This window comes from Nymphalis io, chromosome 10 (assembly GCF_905147045.1).
Source record: "Nymphalis io chromosome 10, ilAglIoxx1.1, whole genome shotgun sequence".
Classification (NCBI taxonomy): domain Eukaryota; kingdom Metazoa; phylum Arthropoda; class Insecta; order Lepidoptera; family Nymphalidae; genus Nymphalis; species Nymphalis io.
Genome location: NC_065897.1, coordinates 4171875 through 4194080, shown reverse-complemented (window position 1 = coordinate 4194080; position 22206 = coordinate 4171875). Strand labels below are relative to the sequence as shown.

The 22206-nt window shown below is 30.9% G+C and overlaps 3 protein-coding genes across 4 annotated transcripts; 2 read left to right on the top strand and 1 right to left on the bottom strand.

Moving 5' to 3' along the window:
* Nucleotides 1–288: 288 nt before the first annotated feature.
* Nucleotides 289–5940, top strand: LOC126771278 (mitochondrial import receptor subunit TOM70). The gene is made up of 2 exons (XM_050491074.1): nt 289–1929; nt 3653–5940. The coding sequence occupies exons 1-2, from the start codon at nt 440–442 to the stop codon at nt 3804–3806; spliced, it is 1644 nt and encodes a 547-aa protein (XP_050347031.1). The 5' UTR covers nt 289–439; the 3' UTR covers nt 3807–5940.
* Nucleotides 5941–6372: 432 nt separating this feature from the next.
* Nucleotides 6373–8361, top strand: LOC126771380 (uncharacterized). 2 transcript variants are annotated; one of them, XM_050491244.1, is made up of 3 exons: nt 6780–6972; nt 7139–7286; nt 7914–8361. In XM_050491244.1, the coding sequence occupies exons 1-3, from the start codon at nt 6783–6785 to the stop codon at nt 8047–8049; spliced, it is 474 nt and encodes a 157-aa protein (XP_050347201.1). In that variant the 5' UTR covers nt 6780–6782; the 3' UTR covers nt 8050–8361. The 2 variants fall into 2 exon arrangements, 1 of the variants encoding a protein (XP_050347201.1); XR_007669527.1 differs by lacking the exons at nt 6780–6972; nt 7914–8361 and adding an exon at nt 6373–6538 and having other exon boundaries at nt 7139–7258.
* Nucleotides 8362–8848: 487 nt separating this feature from the next.
* On the bottom strand, nt 8849–21419 carry LOC126771259 (uncharacterized). The gene is made up of 3 exons (XM_050491048.1): nt 21318–21419; nt 11158–11263; nt 8849–11089 (listed from the first exon to the last, which is right to left on the bottom strand). Exons 1-3 carry the CDS (start codon nt 21324–21326, stop codon nt 9282–9284), a joined length of 1923 nt encoding a protein of 640 aa, XP_050347005.1. The 5' UTR covers nt 21327–21419; the 3' UTR covers nt 8849–9281.
* Between the last annotated feature and the right edge of the window lie 787 nt (nt 21420–22206).

The window sequence follows — 22206 nt, the reverse complement described above, 5'->3', positions numbered from 1 at the left end:
AAAACAATAAACAACTATTATTTTGCTTTTTAGTCTCCATTTATTATAATTTGTTTTCGTTACATTTTCGTTTATTAATTAGTTTATTTTAAAAATAGTTTGTTTTTATATTTCAATCCTTAAATTATATTATATTTATATATATAGTGTATATTTTATTATTTTTATATTTCAATACTCAACCTATATTATATTTATATTTTATTCCAATTACCTTAATTGGAATATTTATATTGATAGTGTATATTTTATTATGTCTTATCGGAATGTCGATTGTTTTTTTTATCTACTGTTAAATGTTAATGTCAGAGCATCAATGAAAAGGTTATAAAATAGAAACTAGGAAGGAGCTAAGTAAAATCATAGTGTTCAATAGTCATATAATTTTTCGGAAAAGTAATAAATGGTTTATCCTTAATATTAGGATTGGATAAAGAGGATGGCGTCGACGGGTAGTACTCCTTTCCCAAAGTGGCAACTGGCCATACTACTCGGGGCTCCTTTAGCTATCGGTTTAGGTTACCTTTATCTAAGAAATAGACTAGAAGATCCTGAAAAAAAGAAAATTGCCGAATTAAAAGCAAAGACAACCATTTCGCTGGACAATGAAGATAATGCAAAAGCTACAGAAAGTGCTATTGACCGTGCAATGAAGTTGAAGGGAGCCGGAAATCGAGCTTTTCATGCAGGTGAATATGATAAAGCTATAGCTCTTTATAATGAAGCTATCGAGGCTTGTCCTCCTGACCGTTCCGTTGATTTAGCTACTTTCTATCAAAATCGTTCTGCATGCTATGAAAAGCGAGAAATGTGGGAACAAGTCAAAGAGGATTGTACCTTTGCCCTAAAACTGAACGAAAAATATGTTAAAGCCTTTCTTAGACGATCACGAGCGGCTGAGAAAAGTGGTGATCTTGTGCTTGCATTAGAAGATGTTACTTCTGCTTGTATCTTGGAAAAGTTCCAAGTGCAGAGTTCTCTGGTTAATGCGGACCGTATACTTAAAGCTCTTGGTAGACAACATGCTCGAGAAGCACTTGCTAAGAGACGTCCAGTTATGCCATCGAAACATTTCATTAAAACATACTTCTCTGCTTTCTCTGAAGACCCTATTGGTAAGATTAATTTAGATGACAATGCATTAAGTGGCTTTGCAAAGGCAAAGAAAGCTCTTGATGGTCAGGATTACGAATCAGTGGTAGCTGCTTGTACTGAAGAACTGGAATCAGAAGGAAAGTATATGTATGAGGCATTGCTTTTGCGAGCAACATTTTACCTACTGCTTGGTAGACATGATGAAGCACAGGCTGATCTTGCCAAGGTTATTGATAGTGATGCTTCACTAAAAGTTAGAGTTAATGCCCTCATTAAGCGTGCATCTCTATTCACTCAATTGGAAAATACAGAGCGTTGCTTGGAAGACTTTGCAAATGCAGCAAAATTAGATCCTAATAACTCAGATATATACCATCATCGTGGTCAAGTATATCTACTCTTAGAGAGAATGGATGAGGCAACAGCGGAGTTTGCTAAGGCAGTTGAACTAAACCCTGACTTCTCAATTGCTTATATTCAGAAGTGCTATGCTGATTACAGACATGCACAGTTACACAAAAACATTGGAGCCTTGACCCAAGTGAGAGCTGATTTTGAAAAAGCTCTAGAAAGATTCCCAAGATGTGCTGAAGTGTATATTTTATATGCACAAGTTTTGTCAGACCAACAAGAGTGGGGTCGTGCTGAAGCTCTGTTCGAGTCTGCATTAGATGTTGATCCCAATAATGCTACACTGTATGTTCACAAAGGTCTTGTACAATTACAAAAAAGCACAGATTTTGATAAGGCTGTCAAGTTAATTAATAAAGCAATTGAAATTGATGACAAATGTGACTTTGCATATGAGACACTTGGCACAATAGAAGTTCAAAGGTAAGCTGTTTATTTAAATTAATAAATCTTTTTGTTTTATGTAATAAAAAAAAGGTTCTTTTAGCCTTGAGATTTTGGTGGAGGTAATGAGATAAAGGTTATCACATTATGATATTAAATTTGGCTATTGATTACATGAAGACTTTATCTTGAATGGGCTCTATCAGTATAAAGGTAGTTATCTATTTACAATTCATGAATTATGTCATTCATTTTCTTAAAAATAACTAATATATAATGAAAGCTAAAAACAGTTACATAACACATATTTATATATATATTTAGAAATACAACATCTGTATATGTTAACAAATCATGTTAAAAAAAACAACATTGGCAATAAAAAGTTGAAAAATTATAGTGAAAATGAATTCATTGAATAAAAGGAAATATTTACATTTTTATATTTTACATAGTAAAAGAAAATTGATCTATGATTAAAATGGGATAATTTTATTACTATTGTGTATGTATTGTCGTAAGTATTTCATTTTATTATATGATATTTCTCAATATATCATGTCATGTCGGATTTAACTACACTTGTATCGCCTCAAAATAGTATTTTGTTGTTATTCTCAAAATATTAAGAGTTGTTGAAATGTCGACTATATCCTAAAATGAAATAGTTTAGGTCATTCAAATTGCTATATTTAAAACATATAGGTTATATCATTATTGGTATATTTGAAATACAAGAATCGCTGCTTACTTACAAGATAAGCATGTCTTTATCTGTAAAGCATTTCTGTGTCAATATAATACATATGTATCAATGTGAATTCAATTTATGTTATCTTTTAAAATTATGAAATTGGAAAGAAAACCAGCAATTAATGAATGAATATAAATAATTATTATTCACATTTATATATTTCGTTTCCAGTGACCTCAATGCCATCTTATTTTATTTATTTTTATTTTATTTATTTTAAGGACCACTAGTAGCTACTACATGTTTTAATGACAAATGTAAAACAATTTAGTGAAAATAGCTAACATGTGAAGCTTTTTAAAGTAGCCACAACAATTACAATATTTGTTTTAAAAATACATTAACACATAATTATAGCAACATGAGTAGAAAGATTAAAAAAAAAAAAATAAGTCCAAATTGGTACAAATTAAAGATCATAAAAAATAAACATGCACTTAATAAAATTAAAATTAATAACACAAATAGTTTGAAATTGATATAGGTACAAATTAAAATTAGATAATTCATTAAATTCATGCAAAGTTTACGTTACAAAAAATTACTAAAAATATACTAATTAATACAAAATAAAATTAAGATAACATTATTTATTATTTATTTATTTATTTATTATTTATTTGCATCTCTCAACAATTCTAGCGCCCGTTTACGATAAATCATGGCAGTCATTAAAAATATCTAGATCTTGACAAAAACCATTGTACAACCGTGATGATCTAGGCATTGGTGCATTACATCCTAATTTCGTTTTTGATATATATCTTATACTTAATGACCTAAATAAGTATTAAAGGAATAAAATAGATGGTGTAAATAAATGCTCTTAGGAAAATTGCTAAATATAAATTGTATAATTAAAATGTTTTTTTAATATTCATAAATATTGAATATTTTAATCGTATAGTTAGTTAAGATTTAATAATTTTAATAATTGAAATATTAACATTTTTTAATGTTATATTATATTATTTATATTAACATATTTTATATGTATTTATTTTACAGAGGAAACTTAAGAAGATCATTGGAGCTTTTTGAAAATGCGATCGCTCTAGCCAAAACTGAACAAGAAATGACACACTTGTTCTCATTAAAAGATGCTGCAGCTGCACAACTGAAGGTCTCAGAGCGTTGGGGACTTGATTGGACTGTCAGTTAGACCTTACTTTGGTTTCAATTCAATTACACAACGAGAATAAAATCCTGTATAAATATGATACATTGATATGGTTTGAAAATAATACTTAGTTTAGATTTGAATAAAATTTCATATTGTATTTAAACAGATATATTTTTTTGTTTGCTACACAATTAGACTTAACCATATTAAAAATATTTAAAGTTTATAAATAAAGATTAACTGTTAGCCATGTCTAAATGTACAAACAGCAGTTGAATTTAGTTAATGGTTCAGTATAAGTTATTATCTATACACATTTGGTCAGTATCACTTTATTATATTGGACTCTAAAATCTCGTTGTGAATTAATTGTGTGCAATCTTGCTGTAAAGCATTAAGCCGTTGCCAACTCGTCGCTCTGTAATTCCATGCTAACACACATGCCACCCCATACAGATGAACATTATAATTAGTATTTAAGTACATCTGATATTGTGACTTTGCTTATAGCTTAGAAATTTTTAGGTGTTTTGTGTACATTTTATGAATGTTTGTATGTAATTGTGGTTTTAGAATATGTTATGAGCATTATTCTCATACTGATTGAAAATATTTATTTAATAATAATTGGTTGTTACCTAAATTCTTTTACTATTTTCCATTAAATATTTTGTAATATTCTAAGCGCTTTAAACATATTGTAGTTAGTAACTTGTGTCATTTTATTTTATAAATCGAAAAGTACTTATTAAAAAAGTAATATTGAAAATTATAAAATGATGGGATTGTTACAAAAACTAAATAAACTTAAGTGTTAAATTTATTTGCTGACATATTTAGTGCTTGATCATTTTACCTTCATTATCGCCTGAGTATTTGAGGTACTGCTTTTAATAGTCTCTATGCATGTAAAGATTTTATTCAAAGCAAAATATCTATTTATTACAATTTTCAAGTTTTATCGAATTCAAGAATTGTAGCAAGATAGTCTTGAATTTTATTATATTTCTATATTCCATTGCACAATGTAATAAGCATTAGAAGTTTGAATAAAATTATTAGAGTACATATTTGGCCTAATTCCATTAATTGAATCTTGCATTTAACACTGCCAATTTATTGTACGCTTTTGAATATAAAATATGTAGTTTACCCAAATTCATATTAATTTTTATATATTACGTGATGTCTTTAACCGAATATAATTATTACTTCTTTTAGTATGAACTCATTTTATTTCTTGTTAAATGCTGCTACACAGTTCTTTGACAGTTTCTGTTAGTCTATTTTTTATTTTACTGTTTATTATAAACTTTTCTATATACATCAAAATATTTCAAAAATTATAAGATTTTTTCGTTTCTCTTGAACACATAAACAGATATAATTAAATAAAATTGTAACAATCTATGATTATAATTTTATAATATCAAAACTAAGTCGAAGCTTTTCCTTATTGATTAAAAAAAGTCAGGTTGTGGTGTATTTGTATATTGTTAATTTTTCGTAAGAAAAAAACCTTGCAATAGAGTATCGTGATAAATAAACGCATTTTGAAAAATTGTTTCGAATTGTCTTCAGCGACGTCACGGTATACAGTTGATATTCATATACAAACTTGTTAATCAACTAGTAGTACTAATGTGTGGCGCTGGCTTTATTATTATTATAAAAGTTATTTAGAGTAGTATTGTATTGCCATTATATTGTTTTAGAAAAAATAATAAAAAGACGTTTGGGAATACGTCCTTTAACATATATACTTTTAAGAAAATTGCTTTTATCCATTGTGTATGTTGTTAAAAAAAAATTATGTCGAAATTGTATTTATATTTAGTTATTGGGGCCAAGTCTGAATACAGCGTCTTAGAGATCTCGTAAATTGCAATAATTGTGAGATGTGTTAAAGCGATGAGTTGAGACGAACGGTAGTGCGATTACACGTGTCGGATGCATCCAGTATTAGCGGTTACTATTATAAAACAAAATATATCTAGAATGTTGTCCAAGGAGGAAGGGTGTTAGATCAAATAGGAACTTGATTAGGATGCATCTTGAATTTTCAGTTAGATTGTGAATTTAGAATGTATAGATTTCAAAAAATGGTTCTACTAAAATTGTTACCTCACCGATAGTGAATAGTTATCAATTTATGAAAACTTCAAAATAAAAAGTAAAACAATTTTTTTTTTGTTATTTCTAAAAAAACCTCTTATATGTAAAAAACCATGCTTGTTTTTGTCCGTATACTATGCGTACTCGCATCGAATACTTTGTAATTGAGACTTGAATGGTTTCAGCTTCATAACCAATCAGGTAAATTACGTCGCTCGAGTCGTGTAGAAGCCTGTGCATTTATTGTACTGCACATAATAATAATTAATATGGCTAGACGCCGAGATGAGAGGCACGGCCGCCACGGCCGGAATTCCGTCTGGGTGATATTTTAATGTCGGCATAAACGTTTGGAGAAGTGAACATGTGTAAAATATACCTCCTTTATTCGTTCACTGGTCTCGAGCTGTTAAATGAAGGATATTTATTACAATTAAGAACTAATAAAAAAAATATTAACTAGTAGGTCATGACATCATGTATTGTTTCATTATGTCTTAATTTTTTACTGATTAAATATAATTATGGTTTGCTATGCTACAATGGTACGTTCAATAATACGGCTTACGGAGAAGATCCTCTTGATAGAACTTTATTTAATACGGGTATAAAGTTAATGGCGCGATTGCGTTGTTCTTTAACAATTATGTGTAATGGTAAATAATTATGTATAAAACCTATTAGCTATAAAACATTGTCCTTTACTATAAAAGTATAAAGTAGAAATATATGAGGTGGATAGAAATTACATACTCGAGTTGAGACTTTACACAATTTATTAGACACTTGTCAAGTTTTGACAATTTAAAACATACAATCTTTATTTTACATATATATATATGGATTATTTAGTATTCAAATTATATTAAACAGTATTGTATTCTGATATCACACTTCCAAATGAGTAGAAATGTTCTTTACAACGTGCCAAGTTTCTTGATTATAATTTGTTTTGTGGATACCTCGTCCAGTTTCCTTTGTTACAATTGTTCCTCCACCCATCGCAGCTGGAATCAATGCGGTGGAGCTTTTACCAAGCCGCCAAATACATTTAACAACAGCCGCCATTATTTGATCAACTGCACTGGAGGTTACTACGGTTTTTTTTAAAACGCTAGCTCACAAACTAAAAAAGCTAAAAATTATTGAGTACACTATTCAATGAAGTATGTAGAACTTTTGAATGTAGAATATTTTAGCTATTAGATATATTGTTTTTCTTCAAGTAAAAAATATATTTGAAATATTTTATACAGAAAATTCGATGTGTTTTGTGCGATCATGGGCAGCCCGCGCGAAGCGTTATTGGATAGTGCAGAGAGGTTGTTATCAAATCGGCTCGGACGATCCTTTTCCAAGAGCTATGATTACACCGATGAGAGCTATGACTTGTAAATATGAACGGTAAGTATAGAATTGTTACTTATATCAACAAAATACAATATACATAGTTGTATAGCACCACGTTCGTACTTATATAAGAAACCAATAATATATAAGAATGGCTGTTAAAGCACATTTTTATTCCTCATTGAAGATGATAATACCTAATAACTTCAACTGCATCGTTGTTCAAGTGGCGCGATTATAAGTCTGATATCGCACGGTCCTGGGTTCAAGACTCGGGTCGAGGCAATAAAAAAAATGTAGTATTTACATTCCCTTGCCTAGAAAACACGTAGATAAAGCCATTAATCCTGCGTCTGAGCTTTTTTCGATCGAGTCAGATTTGTTGTCCCTTCGGATAATGGGAATGAGGAAATAAATAGTCTACATATGTGTTTGGGCCCACACTTATGTACTATAATATGTCCCTGCGCATTTGGCTTGTCTCATATCAGAATGGTCGCCATGGCCGAATCAGTCGCAAGAATGTCATAATAGCACATTTTCTTTATAGTAAAATAATTTAGGTTTTGGTTAAAAATTGTCTTAAATAAATTAAAAAAAAAACAGATATATAATGTTATTAAATAAATTATTTAATTACCATACATTTATTAAAAATATACAAATTTTCATAATTTTCAGACTTCCCGAAGCAGAATATAAAGTGTGTTTCTGCAATGCTAATTGGTGTAATTCAGCATATTTATATAAAAACCCTTATAAATATAAAAAAAATCTATTAATGTCATTGTTATATATCTTGCCTCTTATTTTATAATTGTTCACAAGACCATGTTATTTGTTATATACCTATGCACGCAAGCGCGCAGTATACATTTAAAATCTTGTAAAGGGGTGACTACGGAAGTAATGAACTGTTTGTTATTCTTGATTTTCTATGAGCTGTGTGGATTGCAATAAACGTTGACTTTATAGGTTTATAAACAGCTTTCACTTTATCTTAGTTGCCTGTGTCTTTCTACGAAAAGGATGGTAAGAAATGTGTGTGTTAGTGGGCCGCGTCCGCTGCGCCGCATACATCTTTTTTTGTAGACACATGTCAATCTAAGCCTACATACTTTTATTTTATGCCAAAAGATTATATAATTTGTAATCATATATATTGAAAATAAAAACATTGTTTTACGTAAAAAATGTTTAATTCAATATAAATCTTAATAATGGCTTAACCACAAACTTCTTTAAATAAATACCTACTTATTTTTAATTTTTAACTACAATACTATAAAAATAAGTGGCAGTCCATCGCAACAGAAATTTCTTATTCTTCTACATCAAATATAAACAAAATATATTTTACATATAACATATTATTAAATAAATATTTGTGTAGCAGCCACCTTGTGTTATCTTCATAGCGGTGGGAGTGACTTTTAAAAAATGGCATGACCATAGTAAATTAAAAAATTCCGAAAATGGCGAAATACAAAGAACAAATTGATACGTGACAGAAAATAGTTTATATGTCAATATGGCTATGGAGTTAATGTCGCATTCTTATATATGAATGAAGGTTTTTACCAAATACCAATATTTGGTTTCTTGTTCGGCAAAAACTTTACTAAAATTAATATTCGGCAGTATTTTTGAAGACGTATACCCGCATTGGAAGTGAAAATGTGAACCTGCCGAATACCGAACATAAAACACCTTCTCCTCCTTCCAAAATAGAAAAATATAATATCTTCACTAAAAGATTTTTTTAAACCAAATTCCAATTTCAATCTTTTATAGGTTATAATTATATGGGTACAGTTATAAAAGATCAAACGTATCGTAATGTACATATTTGAGGTAACTAAATTATTTCTTAATAATCAGAAGTAATATTTGGCATGACGCTTCACAATGACACTAAACACTTAGAATTTAGTAATTTTGATCATTATTTTTTTTTAATTCGTCTATCTTTGTGGGCATCCTGTTCCTTATCATGGGTATCATTTAAAGATAATGAGTCCAATTCACTATAATTTGTTATTTATTGTGTTATGCATTTAGCATGTCATTTCTTCTACTGCCAAAGATTTTGTATGCTAAAGAATCGTCGCCGAAAAATTGTTTTAGATCGATTTCCCTTTTGCTTCGCTTTTCTTCTTCCCTCTTACTTGAATAATTATTTTCATCATTATCTACGATTCCCTTTCTGTATATTTCAACTGGTACGTCACTGCCGTCACTGACATCGTATTTTATACCTAAATCAGTTTCTTGTATTTCTATTGAGCCAAATCCAGTTTCTACGAGCGCCTTTAAATTTTGTGCTTTACTTTCTCTATGTGTTCGAATTTTTTCCGAGATCTTCGTATGTTTGTCTTTAAGAGGGTGTAAATGTTTAACTTCATTGGTTTCATTAGGTTTTGGTATTTCATTTTTAGCAGCACCGCTATCCGGTTTTGGCTTCGATCCATAGGTTTTAACTTTAGAATGTCCTTGTATAATTAAATACGTAGGTATAGATGGTATTTCAGTTGTAGATTTTATATCTTGAGATATCTTTAAAGTAGTCGGAATTGGTGTTGTAAAACGCATGTGCAAGTATGGATCATGTGTGTGTGTTATCGGTTTTTCATGAAGTAGGCTATTTAAAATATGAGAATTTATATGAAATTGTTGTCTCGAAGGCGCTGTTGAACTTTCAGGGGTTTTTATAGGTGGGGGTGGTTGCATAGTCTGCATAAGTTCTAAATTAACAGAATCTTCTGTTGGTGGAGTTTTAAAAATATGTATAGAATCTGATGCATGAGCGTACAAATTATCTTCAGGTCTATCAGGATCTGTAATCATAGGCATTGATATCATTGAACCTAACATATCAATTATATTAGAACTTGGTGCTGATAAGGGTGCCTGTGTAGACTGAGATACATAATTCATAACATTTTCAGTAGTAGTTTCAACGTCAATAATGTGATTTTCAGTGGATATTTCTGTTGTGGTTTCCATAGAAGACCATATATCTTGTGTGTTATCAACTGTTGATACTGTTACAGGTAAAACTGTTGGTAAAAAAGTAGGCATATCCGATGAATAAAACGATGTTTGCGGTGGTGGAGGCGCTTCGGATAACATCGGCTTATAATAAGAAAGAGGTTGCTTGGAAAATTCATAGTTATGATTATCTGTGTAAGATATAATGTTATGAGCTTCATTAAAATCCTCAAAAGGTGTAGTAGGACCCCATCCTGCGTAGTCGCTACTTACAGTATTGTTTGGTAAATTTGTAGTTTTATTATAGTTGTTGTACCGGTTTTGTTTTATTGTAGATGATTGGTAAATCAGATTAGATTCCTGAAGAGCAAACGAAGTCAATATCTCAGGTTTGGGTGTAGATTCTCTGGCTGCTGTAAGTCCGTCAAGTAGTATTGGAGGACTCGTAGGTCTTGATAATTTTTCTTCAACGTATAGTGAAGGTTGATGACTGGGAGGCGGAGGAGGTGGTACAAGTATAGTCATCGGGTAATGATCACTAAATTTGTAAGAAAAGTCTTCATACTTAGAAGGAAATACAGATGGTCGTGGGAGCCTTCTGATGGGTGCCTGTGGTCTAGAAGCAACACTCGGTTTTCGAGATGAGACACCTAACACCAAAACTTCAGATTTCCTTTCCGGGTAATTCTCTGGTTGAATGTGAGCTTCGTCGGCCCAATAATGAACTCTTTCGAGTACAGGAGGCTCATAATCATATGTAGGATCATTACGTAAAGGATCACCGCGTCCTGTCAATGGTTTCCATTGATCGAAGTCCATACGAGGCGAAAAAATAGAAGCGATACCATTTAAATTGTCTATCGGATCTGGAAATAAGGTACGATATTTAATTTTTTATGCTAAAATAGAAATGTATTTTTAATCGCTTACTTACTTGTTGTATTTGTTAAATGTTTTGAAAGTTTTCCAATACGACCAGACTCAGCGTTAGCAGCAATGATGAACCAAATGAAGACGTTTAGCAACATTCTATGATTTTTCTGTAAAATACAAATTATATAAGTATACGTAATGTAACAGAAATAAATAAATTTTAATAAAAGATTAAATTAAACTTTGAACAGTAAGACATTGACCACTGGTACTTTTTTCTAGATTACAGAAAAAACGTTTATCGTTTCCGAATAGACATACAGACACACTGAATATAGAACGTTTATCCATATCCATACTACCTTATATTATTAATGCCTAACTATCATGTTTATCAACTTAGTTTTACGGCTGAACGTACTTTGATGGAAGCTTAATCCCTAGGGAATTTATATGTAAAATAATTTCTGTCTTTCCTATCTATTTCAGCCACGGCGGCCAATCTCAAGAGAGATTAGTCAACTACGCAGGAGATATTATAGTGCACAAGTGTGTGCAAACGCAGGTGCACTCTCTATTCCTTAACACTCAGAATCCGATGGGACGGCAATCCGACACGAACGGAAAGACGGAGTCGTATTAAGCTAATACAATTAGCGTGTCTGTACATGTGTTGTGTCTCTGGGTTGCAAATTTATATATATATATATATATATATATATATATATATATATATATATATGTATACGACGTTTTGGTTAATTTTAATATTGTTCTTTGTCTATAACTAAAATATTAAATTAATTCGGATTGCCCAATTATATTTCGTGGATATTTAAATAACATGTTTACTACTTGTATTGCTATCGGTTTACGTGTATATGTGTGTTTGTAAGTAAGTTTTAAAAGATATCTATATCACCCAAAACAAAGAAAAGGATTTTTGTTGCACCCATGACGGTTAAGAAAAAGTTCCATAATATAAATCACCTGATTTCTTAATGAGTACAGTCTAAGGATTATTTGTTATTAAATAGGTTTTTTGAAGTTTATTATTTTTGTATTGGGTTGTTGTTAGCATAATATAGCTTCTCTTAACTGACATAGACCTTACTCTCACGTAGCCTTGTCAACTAAGACAATTTACTAATTTTTTAAAGACTTGATATATTCCTAAAATTAATTAACTTTCATAACATAATTTAATTAGAAATACGTATATACAAATATATATAATTTTAATTGTTAATATATAACATAAGTAAATTAAAAATATATATATATCTAATTCTTTTACTGACCGTACTGACATTTCTTTATAAACATTCCGCCGTCAATATCTTCTATATTAGCACTTGTTTTAAGCCCTTTTTTTATTTACGATATAAGACACTTTTCGATTTGTTAGATAAATTGGGAAGATGTGTGAATACTTTATTTTTACTTATTGATGTGTTCCAGTTTAAAGTCTGACGAAGAAAAAAAAAATAACTGTCAATATTATAAAAAAAAATGTTTAAAGCAATAATATTGTTTATTAAATTATATTCGGCTTCGTTCAATATCGTATCGTAATCGCCTAAAATAATTGGGCCATATATGTAACAACTTAAATCTCTTTGAAAATATTAAGTATTTACTCCACGTCATATATGAAAACCTTTTGAATGTTCTTTAGGAAAAAGCATAGCTTATTCAACCGAAGTGATGGTTTGTTTTGTTAATGTTTGTTAAAAGTAGATTTAAACGTATATGCTTATAATTACTAGAAAGGAATATTATATTGCTCCGTCAAAGAGGTTGTAGTTATGAATTTATTTATACGAGCATTAATCGCTATATATCATGACTCAGCTCATAGATAAGTCATCGCCACAGATCAATAAGTACTAAATAATGTTTTTATTATAAAATAATTCCTAACAATCTTAACGATAAACGTTTTTACGAGATTTGTAAAATAACATGCTACCTATATTAAATGAATTTTTATAATTAAAAACAAAATACTGGCAGGTACAAAATCATGTCTGTTTCATGCAATCAGAGCGATGGTGGATTGACAACAATTTTTTTGGCACGCAACGCGCTCGTTAAAATACCAGGCGGCATGGCAGGAAGAAAGAAGGGCTAATTTAGTATTATAACCATCCTCCTTGATTACGTATGCGAAATACGTGACCTCAATCACTTATTATGGAAAAATGTATTTACCGTGTATAATGATTAAAAAATTGTGTTAACTACCAGCGGGTCCAACTACAAAGGGTGCTTTTTTGCATCATTAACCGCTTATTTAGTTGCTTTCTAAATAAATAAAGCAATTATTATTTATTACAATTTAAAATTATAATTATAAATAAAGCAATTATTATTTATTACATAAATGTAACATATGTATATAATGAATTATAAGACAAAAATAAGAGTATGTAACGTGTATATGTCCGACTGCTGGACAAAGACCTCTTAAGCAGAAAGCTTGGAACTTGTTTCATGTTTCAAGCTGCTACAATTTGGTTAGTGGATACAAATGTAGCAAAGATCCAACTGAACCGGGATAGTTACTTAGCGATATTTACTCCTAGCACTGAGTACGAGATGAATTATAAACAGATTAAACACATGAAAACTGAGTGGTGTTTATTCGAGGTTAAGCCCACGATCCGCGTGTTCTCGACGTCATGGTGATTAAGTGGCGACAGTGTTGAGTATAGGGAAAACTTTAAAAATGATGTCATAATAATTTAAACTACAACTTTTTTTGACTTTATATATCTTCAAATCCGGAAATCGGAATCGGAATTGGCGTTTTCTGTGAATAAATCATTAACAAGTAACAACCCGCAGTAGAGAACTTATGCTAATTTGTATCGGTTGTGTCAGATTGTCACCACATCGAACTATTATAATGGAGGATGAGAGAGCGCATTTGTGCACACACTTGTACACTATAACAACTCTTGGCGCAGATTACTAGTCTTTGCTTAGAATGACCGTTTTAAAAGTAATTACTGCCTCGTTGGTTTAGTCGGGCAAATAAAAAGTTATTGGGATTTTCTGTCGAATATTCTCAGTAGCAGCCCGGTGTCTGGAAGTTGGAAGTGAGTACACTCCGTGCCTCGGAGAACACGGAAAAGCCGTTGATCCTGCGCCTGAACTCTTTCCAGTCGTGTCGGATTGTCATCCCTTTGGATTATGAGAATAAGGGAGATATATATGATATAATAAGGGAGATATATATGATGATATAAGGGGATATAGAGAGTGCACCTGTGTTTGCACACAAACTTGTGCACTATAATATCTCCTGCGTAGTTGGCTATCTCCTGATTGGCCGCCGTGGTCGAAATCTGTTTGGTGGAAATGGTTTTATTATTAGAATGACCATTGTGTCCGAAATCAATCGGAACATTATCTTTATTAGGTACACTTTCACCTATATAAATAGGTATACTTTCAAAAGTGTGTGAATCACGATTAGAACTCTATCAAGCCACTTCGCGTTCGAGGTGTGCAAAATGGTAAAGTTATTGAGATTTTTTTGTATCGAAAGAGTAGCAGAATAATTTTTAATGGCATACAAGGATAATAAAAAAAAATCCATGTATTTATAATTTTATTATTTGAATTTACGTTAAATTACATACAATCATAAATAAACAAATTTACATACAATCACCACAGTCAAAATATTTTTTGTGGTATCAATTATTTACTTGCTAGTGGAAATTATGAGAAATGCGACTGGAACGTAGATTACCAGGATACATTTGACGCGACCGCAGTGAAAGCCGCGCGTGCGCCGCATCACTAACGTTAGGTTACATGACGGGAATAGGGGTATTCGTTTTGCATCTAATTTGTCTTCTACCATTCGTCCTTTCACTCTTTTGTAACAAAGTCTAGCTGTTTTAAATATTTTGATGTTCTAGGCACCAATTAAGAATCCTGTCGATGTAACTTCATCATTATGTAATAGCAATTATATTGTATAATTCTCAACAAAGAATAGGCTTATGGAAAGTTTTTATTAAATAATTTGTATTAATTGAATTAATTTTTTTTTATATTTATTAAGCCCATATGCTTATTTATAGTTCATGGAGTTTATACAGAATAAATAGTTTTTAAATTTAAGTATTCTATAATCGTACTGTTGATAAATACTCACCATACGATAAAATAAAGCATTATTGAAATTCTTAAGATTTCAGTTCGTATATATTTTGATTTTAGGTTTAAGTTTTTCAGCGTACTATAGTTATCAATGGACAAACAATTATCTTCTAAAGAAAATAAAATTATTTAATGAGTAGGAAGACACTAAATATTTATTTTTGGAAACGTCAAAATCATCAAAAGTTTGTGCGAGTCTTTAAATAGCCATAGACAATGTAAGACAGTACAGAGTGCTTATGGATATATTTTTTGTTAACTATTGGGCTATGCGAATATTTACATTCTTAAGTACTTTGGTACTAAAGGCAAAGTAAGTATAACTCACTCGGGTCTCGTTAAGTGTTTGCGATTTATTCAACACGTTCATTAAACATTTACACGACCCTGAGAGTAAATTTCAATTTCTATTTTCATAAGGAATTGTGGTTAACCCGATCCCCTAGTTTTATTAGCGGACGATTAAGCTGATCATGTGTACTGCTCACGTACTCAGGTGAAAACATTAAGAATGGATGTATCAATTTACCATACAAATGTTAGTATTTCTCGCTAGAAGTATCAGTTTCATTCTTGCAATCGAGTTTATTATGACCTGGATTTAATATGCACTAGCACACAATAGCTGAAAGATTTTTAATAAATTAAGAACATCTTAAACTTAGTTATAATAAAATTGCTAATGGAATGTAGTGCGATCAGTCGATCTGATTATAGATATACCTACAGTTATAATAAGCTCTTTTTAATAATTTTAACCTAAATTTTTTAGTCTATTTTAGAGTAGAAAAATATATTATAAATAGTTAGAATTTAAACAAATCTTTAGCACCATAGAAACTAAGAAATAAAAATGTAATTACATTTGTCATTATTTCTCGCACTTTAGATTGAGATATATGTGTAAATTCGATTTAAATTAATTAGTAACCTAGCCTAAGCCTATTAATGTCATTGGTGGGATAAGGCTTCCTCTTCTTTTGAGGAAATTTGGAAGGTTCCACAACATTGCTACAATGCGGGTTGGTGGAACGTATGTGAACGAAAATCTACCACAGGAACCTTGTTGATCATCGAGCACGTCCAAGGATATGTGGAGTACGTATTCGTTGATTTCCATGCAGGATGAATAGTTATTTAATAGCATTTAATTAAAATGCGTATGTAACGGTGGAAAAGATTTATTTTTATTTATTAATCCTTTATTGCACACACTTTACAAACATTTAGTAACATATAATAGCAAGTAGACCAAATAGTAAGCAAATATCCCTTTTCACTTACTGTGATCTCTTCCAGGCAACCTCTGTAAAGAGAAATGTTTATGTGTTTTTAGCCAGGATCACTAATCGGGCATAGTGTGCGAACAACTTATACTTAAAATTTATTGAGCTTAATGCAAATATGTAATATAACAACCTACATACATATACATACATACATATAAACTTATATAAGAAATAAATAACCATATACATATAATAATACAACATGCTATAGTTTTATTGATAGATAATAATTATGCAAACGACTCTTAAACATATGTACGGATTCCGCTTGACGAATTTTTCGAGGCAGGGATTCCATAGTTTGACTGCTTTAACCGTAAAGGAATTGCTGTATATAATGCAACTCAGAGGGATTAGCAATTTATTGTCTTGCTTAAAACGTAAACTGATTGGTGTACGAGAACAAGGAAGGTAAACCGCTCTTTTAGGTAATATGATCATATTTACGTAAACTAAATATGAAGCGAATACACATGTTCTGTAAGCGCTCTAGTTTATTTAGCAGTTCCTCAGAAATATCTAAATAGACCGAGTCGGCATAGCCCAATAGGGGTAATAGGGAGGAGAAAATTTTTCGACTCACCTCTGCTACTTGAGGAACCCAAGAGAGCGACTTATCTATTATAAACCCTAAATTTTTAATCGTTAGGGGCAGTGGAAGCGCTGTACCGTTAAGAAGGATGGGAGGGATTTGGGATTGATTAATTTTGTGCCATTGCTGGGAGCTGCCGATAATAGCAGCCTGCGACTTACTACTGAGTTTGGAATAGTTTAGTTATAGAAAGGAGTTGGTGTTAGTTTTACATATAATCCTGATATCATAACGTTTCAAATGTGCTGATGAGAGCCTACATAAATAATGAATATCTTAATTTTGAAATACGACAACATATTCAGAAAAATAATCTTTGTCGTACAAATATCATTACGTAATATTTTGAATACTTCAAAAGTAGGTACAATTTGAGTCCAATGAAATAAATTAAAGTTACCGATTAAAGAATCAAATGTCTATATTGGGTTTCCTAACACAATGAATCAAATTCTTAGAAATCTACATACAATAAAGAAAAGTTTTTAACCGCAGATCATAAAATATTCCGCAGTAAGGACACTTGAAACTTTACGCTTTAAAACGTATATCTTGAAAGAACATATTATTAAGAATTTTATTTAATTATTGTATGATTGTTTTAGTATTGTGGCTTCTATACTACATACAGTTGAATCTGAATTAAAAATACATTATAGGGTGACCGTCTTGCTTCGATTTCCTCCAAATCTACTGGACGCAACAGTTAGGTGTAATATAAACAGAGTAAAATGTCTCAAACATTATCTATGTTTGAGACATTTAACTAAGAAAAGAAGCCGAGATGGGCCAGTGGTAAGAACGCGTGAATCTTAACCAATGATCGTGGGTTCAAACCCGGGCAAGCACCACTGAATTTTCATTTTGCTTAATTTGTGATTATAATTCATCTTGTGCTTTACGGCGAAGGAAAACATTGTGAGGAAACCTGTACGTGTCTAATTTCACTGAAATTCTGCCACATGTGTATTCCACCAACCCGCATTGGAGCAGCGTGGTGGAATAAGCTCCAAACCTTCTCCTCAAAAAGTGGAGAGGAGGCCTTTAGCCCAGCAGTGGGACATTCACGGGCTGTTACGGTTACTAAGAAAAGAAAGAGAGAGAAAAATACAAATACTTAAAAGAATATATACATTAACTATTAAGCTTAAATAAAAAAGTATATAGGTATTACGGCCTCATTAATTGTCACGTAAAACGGAATAAATGGTAAGCAAATTGTAACCCTATACGCGAGCTCGATTTGCATTTGTTTATTTTTGGGTAAATTGTTATAATTATTTTACATTTAATTCAGACAACGTTTTTACATTTCAATAAAATGTTAGATAAAATGTGAACAACCTGAACATTTTTATCAATTCATAATTGTAGATGTACCTTTATCTTTTTCCGACCTATCTTTTTTTTAAAAGTTATCGGCACAGTAATGTAATATCTTGATGAACTAAACAAAAAGTCTTTCTTTCAAGTATATTGTAAATACATAATATTATTAAACCTACACATGAAGATAAAGATCAGTATAACTTACTTTTTTCTATGAATATAACATTTTATAAATTATTATCAGTTGAATGTTAATATAACGAAAATTCCAATTAATGTTAAAATCTCGTTTCTTTGAAGACTATCTGTCTGAGAGTCTATAACTGGTTTCGTACGTAATAAATTAATTATTCACTCAATTCCATAAAAGCTTATATCAATATATTTTTTGTGAAAGTTTTGAGTCATCTATTTATTAATTTTTAAATTGATACGTAAGTATGGGCTAGTCAGGGTTACCTTGGAGCGGGGCGTGGGAACCACGCGTTCAGACGTACTGGCGCCACGGGCGATTTGACGCCCACGCCACGCTTCGGTCTCGCTGACGATGTAAGGTAGCGAGGATGATAAAATTGAACAAACTTGTTAAAATAAACAGCGCACTTTACAATTATAAAAGGAGTCTAAAATTACTTTATCGAGCAAAAATTGATGTCAGCGTGTAGTTTAAGTACCTAAGTAGGATATAGACTGATTGCCTAAGATTGTTACCTAAATTAGACACTCGAAAAAGCATCCTAATTTATTTTTATTAGTTCTTTGTTTGCACTAAAACTGTTCGTGTGGGTGAAGGAAAAAATATTAACACTTTCACATGTTTTATGTGTCGATGACCAGTCGCACTCCCAAGGTAAAGATGTGCCCACGCGACAATGTCTGTTGCGCCGACACCATTACTTATACGATTTCCCTAGATCTTGTATCATGTCGTCACAACAAAACATTGTTTGAATGATTGTTGCCAGTAATAAGTAATATTTATGCATTAAAAAGCTTATAAGAAATAGACATAAAAGTCAAAGTTTTATGCTATTTATTTTTCTAATTGGAAAGTTAGTACTAACGTGTATAACATTACACAACCTAATCTAATTTCGTATGTAATCTACATACGAAGCGGTAATTGTGATATATGCAAGCGTGAACATAATAGTTATTTCATTTTATTAACGTGCCTATTGCTATTTAGTAAACGAAGACGATTAAATAGATATCTCGTAGAAAGCGCCAAAAAGTGAAGATTTTAATTGAATTGAGAAATGTCGTGTGCGAGGCAGCGTTTGCAATTGCAATTGATATATTTTTAAAGTACCTAATGGATTTGAGAACCACCCACTGGTCAGATATTCTACCGCAAAACAGCAGTACTTTGTATTGTTGTGTTCCTGTTTAAAGGGCCAATGTAATGGCAGGCACAAGGGACTTAGTTACCAAGGTCGGAGGCGCCATGTAAGCGATGGTTAACATTTCTTACAATGCCTATATGCTCGTCCGCCTTCCTATACTATAATAATGTTATATTTATTATGAGACCAACGGATTACCTGAGAGTAGCTATGAACAATGCTTTTTACTCGTAATATTTAAACATACTAATTGATTGATATAAAATAATAAACAGATATTATACATAAACTAATGTACCTACATAACACCTATTTCATTATGTCACCATTACATTATGAATAGGAGTAGATACTATACGAGTACTCAATAATTATTATAATTAATTGGCACACACAGTAAAGTGATTAGATACTGATTAGCACAAAAAACGTTTAAAAGTTAAATAAAACAAAAGGTAGCTAAAAATATTTTTCCAATTTGGTATTTAAACAGACAAAGCTTTATTTGAAATAATTGTAACTGTAATTTTCGATGAAAAAAGTATTAAAGTTAGTGTTTAGAACAATAAACAATTTACATTATTATTGGGTACTTATTAAAATGCATCAAAATTTAAGTACAAATTGTAACAAAACCGATAAACTTAGTGTCGGGCTCACGCCGCAAGGATTACATATATACTGATAGGACACAGAAAAAACTGTTTTACCGCTCTACCAAATTTCATATCGATGTCGTTTGTAGTTAGAAAATCAACCTACAGAAACACGGGCACACAAAATGTGGACACACCATACTTTACTTTTTTTAACTAGTATGGACAGATCCTTAAACATTAAGGTTAAACTTAAACAATCTTGTTATTATTCTTCGTTTTTTCCGGATCTAATGTTAAGTATAATTTAAATAGCTCAGTGTTTTGCGCCTTATATTAAAATAATATTCGATAGATAGAGCAGATAATATTAAATATACATACCTACTTTCCAATGTTCGACACACTATAAAAACTTACATGACTACTACAAAATTTTACTGCAATTAAGCGACTGATCTACCATAATTAAATATTTAATATAAAAAATATTTAGTGACTGTACCTATATTATCTATGTTAAAAAAAATAAAAAGTACATAATTATTTAATATATAGCTAAGTATTACCTTACAAATTCTAATTTTAAAATATATTTCAATAATCGTTTATGTAGACATCACTTAATTTCTTAACCAGATTTGTAGTTTGATAAGTTATAATTGTAAGATTCACAGTATGCACTAGTTAAATATTTCGAAGTTTGCCAAATATTAGCAATACACTTATACATATATATTTAATATTAAAACATGTCTTACAAATATTAGTAAGAAAGTATTTAACATATCTTTAAATATCACAATTCTATCAATTTTTATTGATAAAATGTAAAACAAATTTAGACTTTATTACAAATAAAATTTTCATAATAAAATAAAATTTCTTACCACAATCATTTTGGAAATAAATCATGTGCACCACTTGTTTTATGAAGCACTGATCAAGGTCTGAAGGATGTCACAACATATAGAGCTCGAGTCGCGTTTTCCGTACGGCGTCTGCTACGCGTCTGCCGGCGATCATAAAGCACGGCAAGGGACGAAAGGCGCAAGGTCTCACCACAGCCCACAAAACTATTGTCGAGACCTCTAGCCCGTGGTATATAAAACAGCTCTCTCAGTAGTACCTATTTTTGTTAATATATTTTATTTAATTATACATTTGATATTGAGTTATCATTGTTTGATATTCGACCAAAATAAAATTCGATTTTTATTACTTATGTAGTAAATTTATTTATAATATGTTAAAATATGTACCTACTTAACTAATTTAATATGACATAAATTAAACTTTCTTATATGCATATTTTTAACAAATAGAAATACATTAAGTACTCTATCAAAAACTAACACGCACTCAAGACCATAGCAACTAACTTTCTTATAATAAAAGTTATGTAAGAGAAATGATATTGGTATACCATACCACCTTATCAGTGTTAATGGTGTGATGATCCATACCTGCAATCATCATTGCATAAAAATATCGTTCTGCACATTTATTACGTGCTATGTTATATAATAAATTATTATTTAAACGAACTAGTCTAATAAGCATAGTTGTGTTCCGGTTTGAAAAGTGAGTGAGCCAGTGTAATTACAGGCACAAGGGACATAACATCTTAGTTCCCAAGGTTGGTGGCGCATTGGTGATGTAAGCGATGGTTAACATTTCTTACAATGCCAATATCTATTGGCGTTGTTGACCACTTACCATCAGGTGGCCCATATGCTCGCCTTCCTATTCTATAAAAAAAATAGTAATATATAATCT

Excerpts from the sequence above, each read along its gene's own strand:
- LOC126771278 (XM_050491074.1), top strand. The coding sequence starts at position 440 with ATGGCGTCGACGGGTAGTACTCCTTTCCCAAAGTGGCAACTGGCCATA. Across the intron at positions 1,930-3,652 it reads GGCACAATAGAAGTTCAAAG|AGGAAACTTAAGAAGATCAT; the intron begins GTAAGCTGTTTA and ends TTTATTTTACAG.
- LOC126771380 (XM_050491244.1), top strand. The coding sequence starts at position 6,783 with ATGAGTAGAAATGTTCTTTACAACGTGCCAAGTTTCTTGATTATAATT. Across the intron at positions 6,973-7,138 it reads TTTGATCAACTGCACTGGAG|AAAATTCGATGTGTTTTGTG; the intron begins GTTACTACGGTT and ends TATTTTATACAG. Across the intron at positions 7,287-7,913 it reads ATGACTTGTAAATATGAACG|ACTTCCCGAAGCAGAATATA; the intron begins GTAAGTATAGAA and ends CATAATTTTCAG.
- LOC126771259 (XM_050491048.1), bottom strand. Across the intron at positions 11,090-11,157 it reads ACATTTAACAAATACAACAA|ATCCGATAGACAATTTAAAT; the intron begins GTAAGTAAGCGA and ends CCTTATTTCCAG.